This window comes from Gossypium raimondii, chromosome 10, assembly GCF_025698545.1.
Source record: "Gossypium raimondii isolate GPD5lz chromosome 10, ASM2569854v1, whole genome shotgun sequence".
Lineage (NCBI taxonomy): Eukaryota > Viridiplantae > Streptophyta > Magnoliopsida > Malvales > Malvaceae > Gossypium > Gossypium raimondii.
The window spans coordinates 4,547,746-4,560,759 of NC_068574.1; the positions used below are offsets into that span (position 1 = coordinate 4,547,746).

At 31.1% G+C, this 13,014-nt stretch overlaps 1 protein-coding gene across 2 annotated transcripts; it reads left to right on the forward strand.

Moving 5' to 3' along the window:
* The first annotated feature begins 9,444 nt into the window (after positions 1–9,444).
* On the forward strand, positions 9,445–12,069 carry LOC105777449 (uncharacterized). Of its 2 annotated transcripts, none has more exons than XM_012600729.2 (6): positions 9,445–9,955; positions 10,258–10,351; positions 10,465–10,532; positions 10,626–10,682; positions 11,214–11,456; positions 11,593–12,069. In XM_012600729.2, exons 1-6 carry the CDS (start codon positions 9,851–9,853, stop codon positions 11,665–11,667), a joined length of 642 nt encoding a protein of 213 aa, XP_012456183.1. In that variant the 5' UTR covers positions 9,445–9,850; the 3' UTR covers positions 11,668–12,069. The 2 variants fall into 2 exon arrangements, with proteins under 2 accessions (XP_012456183.1, XP_012456182.1); XM_012600728.2 differs by having other exon boundaries at positions 11,597–12,069.
* Positions 12,070–13,014: the final 945 nt, after the last annotated feature.

Below are 13,014 nucleotides of genomic sequence, written 5' to 3' on the forward strand. Positions count from 1 at the left end.
AAAATTTTCACAAAATTTCAAAAAAAATTTCTTAGGAGTAGGGGACACACGTCCGTGTGGCTTACACGGCCAAGAGACACTCTCATGTCATAGGCCGTGTGGGCATTTGATGTGAGGCACATGACCGTGTCACATCCCGTGTCCATACCTGTGTAACTCTCTGGCTTGGGTCACACGACCAACCACACGCCTTTGGGCTAGGCCGTATGTAAGGTGTAAGGGTCACACGGCCAAGCCACACGCCTGTGTGCTAGGCCGTGTGCAATAACCTGAGCATTATGTTTCAAAATTTTAAGATGTAAGGGACACACGACCAAACCACAAGCCCATGTGCCAGGCCGTGTGTCACAAACGGCTGAGACATACACCATTATCTCTGCCCATGTGGATGAAAATAGGTCATTTTATGGCCTCTTTTCTCACCTATTCTTGACTTCAACCTACACGCTTCAATTCATACATATAAGCCATAACAAGGTAAAAAAAAAACCAATTCCTAACTTTAATATGATCATATTATCACATATATTCTAACATTCTAATTAGAACATAAATCAATTCACGCATGTAACTACCTATATCAACATGTTTTACCAATTTATTCATTTTTATGCCTAGGAACTATCCATCCATTAACCACACTAGTACTTATGCCGAACAAGATAAAACCATACATATATATACGTTAATTTGAAACATAAAAAAAATGTAATTCTTGACATTTACACAACCATTTCAATCCCTATACATACCATATAAACCATAATATGTATAGCAAAATCTATCGGGACAAGTTGGATAGTGTGATATGATGTGTTGTTATGGTCTCCCAACTTCTCGAAAATCTAAAAAGAATATTAAACAACATAAATAAGCTTAATGAAGCTTAGTAAGCTCGTTGACTTTAAACATAAATCTTACTAAACATACTATAACAAGTCATTTAAATAAATTATTCAATACACAATTCCTACCAAACGTAACTTCCATCAATGAGTTCACATATTTCAGATCAATACCAATAATAACTTTAAGTCTTCAAACATTAATTCCATATGTCACTTACCAACCATTGTCAAATTGGAGAATGTCTTACGGATATAAGTACATCGTATACAGAAGCCCAAAGGCCGCACAGAAGCACATAAGTGCTAAACAGAAACCCATAAAGGTTGAACGGAAGCTCATAAGAGCTTAACGGAAACCCATAAAGCTTAAACTGAAGCTCAAAAGAGCCAAACAGTAACCCATTAGGGTTAAACGGAAACTCATATGAGTTAACTCAAACTCATGAGAGCTAAACGAAAAGTAAACATGAAAGTTCGCAACAAATGCTGAACCTCATTTACTTGGGTAATTTGCTATCAATTCATCATTTGCACAGAACGATTGTACTTAATCCCGCGTTCCGTTCGTTTTGGACATTCAATTAAATTTCATAATTTAACAATAATTTTATTTTTCCACAATGATATGAATAATATATAATACTATTCATCAATTTAACACCTAAACACTAAAGTTTAACCATACAAACTTACCAGGGTTAAATTGTGGAATTTGTAGTAGTTTAGTAACTATTCTGCTAATTTCTTTTTTTTTTTACGATTATCTATGGGCTCTTGATCTAAAATATAAAATTGTTCATTAATTAGCATATATTTCAATTCTAATTCACTTCACAATTAATACCCTTCAATTTTGAAATTACACAATTACTCTAACTTTTACGCTTTTTGTAATTTAGTCCCTCACTAATTAGCTTATCAAATGAGCTAATTTTTCTCAATTGACAATTTATCTAAATATTCTAAACTATCATACAACCTTTGATCAACAGAATTTTAGTATCAAACCCTAATATTTAATATTTTCACAATTTGATCCTAAAATCAATTTCTATTAAAATCACTTGATAAAATCATCATATAATAAAATTAGAGCTCTAAATCAATGTTAATTCACCACAAACATCCAGCACTCATCAATTGTAACTTTCAAAATTACCCATAAAATAATAAACTAATGACATAAATAGTTGGATCTAATTGTAAAAGTCTTAAAAATATAACAATTTCAAGAAAAGAGCAAGAATTAAACTTACATGAAGTAAAAATATGAAAATCAGCTTTTGGTAACCTCCTATGGCATTTTTAGCTGAAGAATTGTGAAGAAATTGCTAGAAACTCTTTTAATTGCTTGTTTATTTGTTTAATTTTTACAAAATTTCCAATTTTGCCCTTGTTTCACCTAATTTCATGATTTTTCTTTGCTTATGCCGCCCCAGCCATCCTCTTTGGGATAATTTGCCCTTTTAGTCCACCCTTATTTATCACTTGAGCCATTTAATCATTATTTCTTCAATTAACAAGTTTTGCACATTTTTCAATCTAGTCATTTTTAATTAATTAACTATCAAAACATTAAAATTTTCTAACGAAAGTTTAATACTACCCTAATGATACTTCGTAAATATTTATAAAATATTCACGACTCGGTTTATAAAATCGAGGTCTCGATACCTCATTTTCGAAACCAATTATCCTAATAAATTCTTCTAAAACACAATTCACTAATTCAAAAGTCTTCCTAAAATTGCATTTGGCTCATAAATACTAAATAATAAAATTTTCAAACTCACTCATCGAATTTAGTGATCTCGAACCACTGTTTCCGACACCACTGAAAATTGATCTATTGCAGTACCATTTTAAAATTGATTAGTCTCATCATCAGATTGAAAAAGCTTTGACCACTCAAAAACTCTCAAACCATATCCTATAATATTTTCCCAAGTCCCAATCAGTCTGAAACCCATCCTAAGTATTTCTCAAAACACAATCATTTATGTTCTTTTATTTAGAAAAACTTGGGTGCTTCTTGTCTATAACATCTTATTTCTTCATTTAAATATATATACTCCTAACTTCTGCCAATAACCAAAGGGTACAAGTATCCATTTAAATGTTGGATTGAGACTGACATTATATTTGAGCTTTTTCCCACTGTGCCCTAAATTTTGACCAATACTTGAACAGGTTGGTTCTACCCAATAGAAACACCAATTTGTTGGGTGCAGCCTAACACAACTATCAGGGCCACTGCAAGCCCTAAGTGGAGGACGGCTAAACCCACACTTACTAGACTTCCTTGTAGACTGATTGGTGCTTACCCAACTCAACCCCATTAACTTGAATCCGAAACCGGTTCAATATACTTTGATTTGGAAAAAAAAGTTTATAAACAAAAGATCTCATATTCCTTCAACTTAAACTCGAAAATCAGTGTCGAATTCAGTAATTCTTTTACGGGATGGAATTGAATAATAAATTTTTGAAAAATTAAAACATAATTCTTAATTAATTAATTTTTTTAATTTATAGAAAGTCAAATGTATTTTTACCATAAAATAATTTTTAATTTATGGGCCAAAACTTTTGGGGCCAAAACTTTTGCTTACCCTCTGAAACTCTTCCCCGCCGGAAATAATTTAATCTTAAAATGATTTTAATTTAATACGATTATCTCAAAACTCTAAACCATAAACTTAAAAAATCTTAACCCTAAAAGAAATGAACTTATAACTAATTTAAACTTGAAATGACCTATTATTTTCAAAACTCATATTAATCTAATCTAAAATCAACTCTGTGTGTACAATTGAAAAAGTCTGACTTCATGGAGGTTAGTGTCAATTTCATTAAACAACAACATGCCCAAATCATATTTTGTATTAATTGACTATTCCCAGTTTAAGTTTGTTGAGTGTTTTTCTTTATATCCTTCAGGTAGTGGTATTTGTATATAAAGAAGGGATTATATAAAATTATGATTCCACATCATTCTTATCTTTTTTTAATAGATGACATATTTTTACTCCTAATATTCAGCCTTTTCCTCTTGCACGTGTAAACTCGCAGGAGAACAAACTCGACCTGTAAGCTTGGCCTGTGAGCTCATCCCGCGAGCTCATTAAGATTTGGCCCAAACCCATTCGAATTTTAGATCGATGATGGTAATTATCCTAACAAAGTTACTAACTATTCACACCATTTATATATTTATTTTTCTTTCTTTAGTTTTAAATCCACCTATAACAAATTAAATCATCTAAATGGTCTCGACTTTGAGAAAGTAGTCGATACACTACAGTTGATGATAGTGGGGCTGAAAAAGAAGTTTCCTCGTTGTGCAATTAATCTACCAGCATTCTTTCCTTATCCAACTAGCCCTCTTGTTTACAGTTATAGAAGGCCCAGTTGTTCAACAGCCTCTGCTACAATGGACCTTGTGTTGTCTACATATTTTTTCCCTTTACTCAGTGTGTTAAAGCAACAGCCAACATGGGTTTCTGGTGTTTAACAACTGTTTGACAGTTAGTTTATCACTGTCCACTTCCAACTTGCAAATGTATCTTCTTCTTTGCTTCCCCACCATTTCAAAAAAACAAAACTTGCTAAAAAGCTTTGAACAATTGATTGTAGGACCCTTTCACAAGCTGGATTCCAGAGTTTCCAGCCACCCACCACTCTCGTCCGTACGACTGAAACAAAAAAAATCTTCCACAAGTACTGCTTTTTTGGATGAAGACATAGTAATATAGAGTCATTTCATTCTTCCTTTGTCAATCCCAGATGCTTTACATTACATAATATATAACAGATGATAATTGCAGTTAAAAAAAATAGGAACATTTGGGTTTATACTATAATTTACATCAAAGTATTGGAGTCTCTCATACTTACATAGACATATGATGAGATGTATGTGACATGTCTTAGAAAGGGTATTTGTGGGTCAGACAGACCCAATTTTTTTTTATTGTTCTAAGAGAAAAGGGAGTGACGTGGAAAAATATCTTCCAAATGTAACACACATGCAAAGCAAGCTTGAGTCTCTGTGTCTCTATCTCAGTCTCACCCCATATTATCTTTCTTCTTATAATTTTCTGGAAGAGTAGAGTAGAGGAGCAATTAAATTATGTCGAGTGGACTGCTATCTTATCTTCAAAACACTGTTAGAAGAAAGCAGCACTTGGTCTTTCAATCATATCCCCCCAAAATGTGAAATGGCTGTTGCATTGCAGGTCCCCCCTACTTGCCTTATATTTTCCTTTCGATTTAATCGGGCACCGTCTTTGTATTTTTCAAAAATTAAAAATTTAGTCTCCATTTTTTGTATTTTAAAATTCAAGTCCAACCGTTAATATTATTAACTTACTTTTTGTTAAATTCAAGTTATTTATAAAGTCATTTTTTAAATTACAAGGCTATCAAGTGAGTTTTTTTATTTGAAAAATATCACAGCAACAAATTTAACATTGTTAACAATTGGACCTAAATTATGAAATCTGAAAAGCAGAGAAGCTAAATTCAATGAAATATAAATAGAAGGACTAAATTCCTAATTTTCGAAAAATATAGAGACTTGTGACATATTTTATCCTGACCCCTAATCTTTTCCCTTCTCCCTTTATTAATTTCAAACTTCAACTTACCTAGTTTAAAGTTTATCAATAAATTTTACTATCGATTTATCTCGAATAAAATCAAAATATATTCTCAATTAAAACTGTCAATCATATACGACAGAGTCGGACTATAAGTATAGTATGATATGTTTTACCACATCATGATACATTGCAACCTGTACATTTCCACCACCATCGAATTACCTTTGCCATCTCCTCTCCTTGGTTTTTTTTCCAGCCTAGCTCCGCCTGCATGGCTTCACCGCAAACATTGTTTAGCCAAGACTTGGGAACATGCAAATCAACCACTTATGACAAACAAACCATTTCAATAAAACAATCATCACTTACCACTAACATACCTTACAACTTAAGTGATCTTATATTACTCACCCAACAATGATATTAGAAGTAACAAAGGAGACGACCAAAAGAGCAACATGCCATGTGAGATCAACTTACATAAATCCTCTCACTCCCTTATTTCTCGATCATTTCCTCACCTTCTTCACTAATAGTAGTACAGCTCTTTGCCCAAATAAAATGAGCCATCCATTCCAACAGTAATAAAAGAGGGACAGAGGTAACAATCTCTGAAACAAAGACACCCAAATTCAGTAGCAATCTTGATTGACCCAACATACAGAAATAATTGAAGTTCAGCCTGCCCTTTTTTTCTTCTCTTTGGGATCACAAAATTTGTTTGTGAATCTCATTAAATTACTAAAACAAATCTTCTCATCTAGCTACCGCATAATAAACCATAAAGGCAAATTGTGTTAAAACATATATATATATATATATATATATATATATATATTTGCATATGCATTTAAATATTATGAATAATTTTATCAAAAGTGTAAATGTGATGGTATTCACTTCATTATTTTTTAAAGTAGAGAGGTAGGCAAATGAAATAATATATATTTTTATTTTTATTTTAATGAATTCAGTGTTTTATTATTAATGCAACAAATGAAGGTGATCCAATTTGTTGATTCTACAATGTTATAAAACAAAGGCATGTGACTTCGAGCACCTTCCAATCCAAAACCTTTGTCGGTGTTTATTTACACTTGGACCACTTATCAAATCCACAACTTTCTCCCTTTATTGCAATCTCACTTTTGCTAATCAATGTCCATTTAAATTGGATTTTAGGATTAAATAAAAACTAGAAATTAAATGCATGGTTTAAATTATGAGTAAAAAATATTTAAATTCATAATTACATCGAATTAATAATATTAAATTATTTCTTTTTTTTTTCTTCTGAGTTGGTATCGAGTTGACTAATGACACCAACTTCATGAATAACATTATCAATATATACATAAGTTTTGGTTGGTGGTATGAGTTCAGATCTTAACATCGACAACATTTTTATTTTTTTAAAAAGAGATAAAAGTACCCTTATAATCAGGGGTGAAGTCAAAAAAAAATTTTAGGGAGGCCGAAATTAAATTGCAATTTTTACGATAGTGAAAATTCTAATTTCACCATTTTGATAACTCATATCTTTATAATTTTTAAAGGATTAAATCACATTTTTATCATTTTTAAGAGGACTAAAGTGTAATTTTACCTTTACTATTTTAAAATTTTAAAATTTTAAAGGGCCTAAATAAAAAATTTCTATTTTCATAATAATAAAACTTATTTAAAATGAATAATCATCTATAGCCTCTCCCCATTCTATAAATAAGAGAATAGTGCGCTTTAACGTGCTCGAACTCATATCCTCTTGCATTAGCAACAATGCCTGTACTAATTAAACTCAAATTCAATCAACATTATATATGTTTTTTTAATATCTATTATTACTCATTATTTTATTACTTAAAATCACATTTTCATTTATAATTTTTTCTCATATTAAAATTATAACCTAAATGCATTAATATCAACTGTTAGATATTTTCTTTCAATTACAAACTAAAACTCATTAATAAAAGTTTGAACTTCATTATTATTTTCAGTCAAAGTTTAATTATGGGTTGATTTTTTATTGTTTTAATATTCTAATTATCAAAATAATTAATTATATTTAATAATTTAAATAATATTACTTTACATTGATTATATAAAATTAAAATTTAAAACTACTAAAAGCAAAATAAAATAAAAAGACAAAATCTAATGAATATCCCAAAAATTTGGAATGTAAATTTTCCAAACCCAATCATTTTCCATGAGGCTATCCACAAGCTGTCTTGTAATAATCTAAGCTGTTAAACAGTAACAAAAACAAAATGGAACCCAACATATTATTATTATTATTATTATTATTATTTCTTCTAAGATTTTTCTTAGATAATATATTTATGGTTGAGGGTGAATTTAGATGGGTGATGGGGTGCGGTGCATTTAGTTTAGTTTCTGTCTTACGCTACAGTATCGCTATAGTATCTAATCTTACAGTCATCTTTGTTTTTACACTAATTGCAATTAAACACACCGTCCATCCAAACCCACATTAAATTGCTGATACCCGAATTCTATATCTACTTTTAAAGCCTCTAAATCAATCAGTTTCACGGATTAATTGAGTATCAATTCAATTAAAAAAACGAAAATATTTTTATTTTACAAAGTGAAATTATTGTTTTGAAAGTATTTGACAATAATAGGGTAATCTCTAATTTTATTGATAGACTTCAAAGGTATATATATATATACACAATAATAATTACATAGGAATCAAATTGCTAAAGATAATATTTCATAATAATATCGTATAATATCATATTAGGAATTAAATTGTTAAAAAATAATATCCCATTATAATATCTTATAACATTCCATAATGAAATCAAATTAATAAAAGATAATAATATATTTTATCATTTTATATAGAAAATTAGAAAAACAAACATACATAACAAAATTCGAACATATACTTCTTTAAAATTTCACATTATATTTTATCATTCAACCAAAATATTATTTATTATTTATATTTATTTATAACTATATAATTTTATTTTTCATTCATATGGTATTGTGTAATATTAATTAAAAGTTGAAATCAGAAAAGAAAATATTTCTTCCCACAAAACAGTGGATTATATGATGTAATCCATAATTATATTTCAATAAATATTTGAATATAAAAAAATGGCGTCAACAAGGACCCTTTCCAAACTTCATGTCTTCCCTCATGTCACAGTAAACAAAAGAAGTTTCTGGAGACACAAATCTGCAAAATATCAACCCTTTTCATCAAATCCTCGCCGTCCATCAAACCCTTAGATCCGCCATTAAATAAATAAATAAACAAAACATGCTTTCCAAAAAAAAGTTGATTTCTTGTATTACTGTTTCTTTCATTCACTTTTTAAAAACATTGCTTAAAATTTAAAGTATTTTAATTTAATTCTTAAAATATTTTTATATCAATTAAGTCCTTCTCTCATTTTAGTCCTTAGGTTAGACATTAAATAATCACTTAAATAAAATATATTTTAATCGTGACGAATATAGAGTCTTAACTAAAAATTTTAAAAATTATGAAATTAGTTAGAATTTTTAAAAATTTTAAGAGGATCTAATTAAATATTTTTAAATAAAATATGAAAATTTTAAGAACTTTAGTGGCTTCAACCACCATTACTATCCACCTTTTATACCAAATATTATAAATAGAAATATATTACAGGATAAATAATTCGAATTTGACATGTTGAAAGAAAATTATTTATCAAATTTTGTTGATATTATTTAATTTATTAATATGTTAAATCCAAATCTATGGGATAAACAAATATTTTAATTATATTTCATATTATGTCTGATTTGAGATTTAATATCTAATTTTACAAATAAAACACGTAATCGATGTAATATTAATACTTTTTGAGATTTAAAAGCAGAAATTAAGCATTTAAACAATAATTAGAAGATGTTGAATGCAATTAAGCCATTATATAAATTTATAAAGCAAAAACCATTTTATATATAAATGACCGGTTTCTAGAGAGTTCTTGGGGGCCTTTAGCTTTGTAGGAGAGTGAAAGGGAGAGACTCTTTCCTTCCCCTCTCTCTCTCTCTCTCTCGCTCTCTCGTTCCATAAAATTTTCTCTGAAAACCTTTTCTTTCACGGAAACATAAGAATAAAAAGGGATTCCGTGTTGCAGTGTTTCCCACACAAAAGGTGTAAATCCTAAGTCATGCTTTATAAAAATTCTAGTATTGATATGAATGTTCAATATCATAGGTGGGTTTAGCTTCGTTTCGATTTTTCTAGGTTTCCTAGCTTTAAGTTTTCGTTGTTTTTGGTACCATAATTCGTCGACAATACAAAGGACTGTTGGGTTTTGTTGGTATTGAATTGGTTTTTTGGGGGGGAGGGTTTGGGGTTTGATTTTTTTTTGAAGAATGGCAAGTGGAGGAGAGAAAAACAATGATTTTTATGCAGTTTTGGGGTTGAATAAGGAATGCACTCCAACAGAGCTCAGGACTGCTTATAAGAAACTTGCCCTGGTTAGAGTTTTAGCCATCTTTTCTTTTTTAACCATCTCTCTTTTTGATTCTCCAATTTTCCAAATATTTCAATATTGTGAGGAAGGAAAAAAAAAAGGAACTTTGAATAATCATGCATTTTGAGCCTGAATACCATAATTCAGGCAAAGGCATTGCTTTTGGTTCCTGGGTTTTTGTTGGGGCATTGAAATGAAAGAGGAAAATTTGTGTTCAATATGAAAAAAAGAAGTGGAACCGGGAATAATTTTCCGGGAAAAATTATGTTTAAATGCTTTGAAAATTTTGTGTGTTTGTTGGGACAGAGATGGCACCCTGATCGTTGCTCAGCCTCGGGTAATTCAAAGTTCGTGGAAGAAGCCAAGAAAAAATTCCAGACTATTCAACAAGCTTATTCCGGTTAATATTCTTTTTTACTAGTATTATTATTAATTTTGATTTTATTTTTAAAGTGGGAATTATTGACCTTCATTCACGAGATGCTGTGTCTGCCATGGCTTTTGTCCCAACAGTTCTCTCTGACGCAAATAAGAGGTTTTTATACGACGTTGGAGCTTATGACAGTGATGATGACGAAAATGTAGTGAAATCCTTGTCTTAGTTTTAAGGTTTAATCGAAACCAAACCAATGCTTAAACACAAAATCATTACCTTTTCTGTTTTATTTTTTCAGGGAATGGGAGATTTTTTGAACGAAATGGCAGTGATGATGAGCCAGACTAAATCTAATGTAAGCTACTAAGCTTATGTATTTTGGATCCAATTTTACTCTCATTTTTTTTCATGTAAAAATGGATGAGGATTGCTTTTGGAAAATCCTAGGTATTAGCTGTCTTTCTTTTTTCTTTTTAACCTTTTTTTTTTCATGGCACTGCTCTGTTTTTAGAAGGCGAAAGGATCATATAAACAAAATTAATATTATAATAATATAATTTGGGGATTGATCAGATGATTGCTTATCTACTGAGAATCCCATGAAATCCGTTGTAGTTGGGCCCATTATAGGGATTGGCCAATGATCTCCCTGCCTTTTGGGAAGGACACTTGAAAGGCAGGCTTTCGTGGGTCCTTGGAAAGTGGATTTTTAGTATATTTGTGTCTGTTCATAGCATTCTATCAATCAATGGGGTTTAATTACTATTATTTCATCTTTAATGGTTTTTGAGATTTCAATGTTTAGTGTAGTAATCCTACAGTTTTTGTGACTTGTTTACAATTGTTGACTGTTGATATTGTCTTTGAACATTTTTGGAACCTGTAGAAGAATGGAGAGGAGAGCTTTGAGGAATTACAGGAATTGTTTGAAGAAATGTTCCAAGTGGACATTGATTCGTTCGGGTCTAATGGTCGGCCGACCACGTCCTGTTCTTCTTCATCTTCGTTTGCATCGTACGGTGAAAGTTCTGGCTCCAACAAACGGAATTCCGCTGATATGAGCTCTGGTGAGACTATGCCGGAGAGTGGTTCTAGTTTCAATGTACAATTTCACGGCTTCTGTGTGGGAGTAAGTCCAATGCTACAACCAGATTCGTTGTTTTATGTCGTTACATTGAAACTGGATTAAGTCGTCTTCTACAAATTACATGCATAGTTAATTCACATGAATGCTATTTTATATTTCTCTGATTGATGTTTTGAAGACAGGTGGAACACAAGGCAGATATGAGGCAACAGAGAGGAGCCAAAGGAGGAATGGTAGGCGGAGTCGGCAGTAGTAGACGGAGAAATGGCAGGAAACAAAAGGTTTCATCCGGGCACGATGTTTCTTCCAACGACTGCCGCATTTCCGGTTCATGATAAACACCATTTTTACTAATTGATGAATGTAAATTTATCCTTGACTCAAAAACCAGTAGTGGCTGAGATTTCCCTTCTTTTTGAGCGCCACGGAGAGTGCCAAAGCCGAAACTAGAGCAAGAAGATTAGTTTTGTACGAGAGAAGCGTGATGAAAAACCAAGGCACCATTCGAGTCTGTGACATTGTTTTCATGGTTTACCATTGTAGCTGTGTGATAAATCATGGCAATGCATGTTCATTTTATAGCTTTGTTATACTCTTTGCTAAAGTACTCTATATTTGCTAATCAATAGATAATCAAACATTGGTCTTTAGCTCCTATTGATCTCTAATGGCATAATCAAATATTAAATTAAAAAAGAACCTTGGCAGTGCTGGAAAAGAAATAAATAAATTTCTCATAAAAGAAAAAGAGAAAATATTTGTCTGAAGATATTGTCTGAAATTTTTGATGTGGTGTGGAAGTGGGTCCAAGTTTCATGTGGGTAAAGGGACCCATACAGGGGCTGTAGAGTCAAATGCAGAGATTATATAGCAGACCAGACCAGTTCCCTTCGTTGGGTTTCTGGCTTTTGGTAATGATGGTGAGCGAGAGGTGGAGATTGTCCCCATCAAACCTTAAATATCAAGCACGCAAAAAAGTCATGGCTCCTACTCCATTGAAACCCAACCTTGCAACTAGCACTAAATATTCAATGCCAAAATCCCCCATGTGTCTACATTTTAGACCAAACATTTCCTATGATAATATGCGTTATGTTATAATTATATTTTAAATTTGCTGTATAAATGTTGATAAATATGAAATTGGGAATTTTTACTACTTTTCTCCACATTTCCATCGCTTTCCAAATTGCATACAAGTTGGGCAAGTTGCATGGTTTTGTGATAGCAACAAGTATATTAAAATTTGCAAACCAAATTCAAGGGGGACACTATTTGATTCCATTTTAATGTGGAAAACTGTGGGGGACAATAAGTGGAATGTTCATGAAGCCACTAAAATATCTGGTTTTAAAGAATGGTTGGGATTTTTTTGTTGAGTATATGCCACTTTTTCTAATTATTCAATTCGTTTTTGAAACCTTTTATTATTAAGTGAATATCTATCGATATTAAAATAAGTTTGATGTACTTTAACATTAAAACTTTATCTAGTAATCAATAAAATGTATACGTTCTCTTTGCCCCCATATTTTTTTTATTCTAGGGAAAAAAAATCCATAACTTAGCAAAAGAGTTAAACCTGTGGCCCCTTATAACC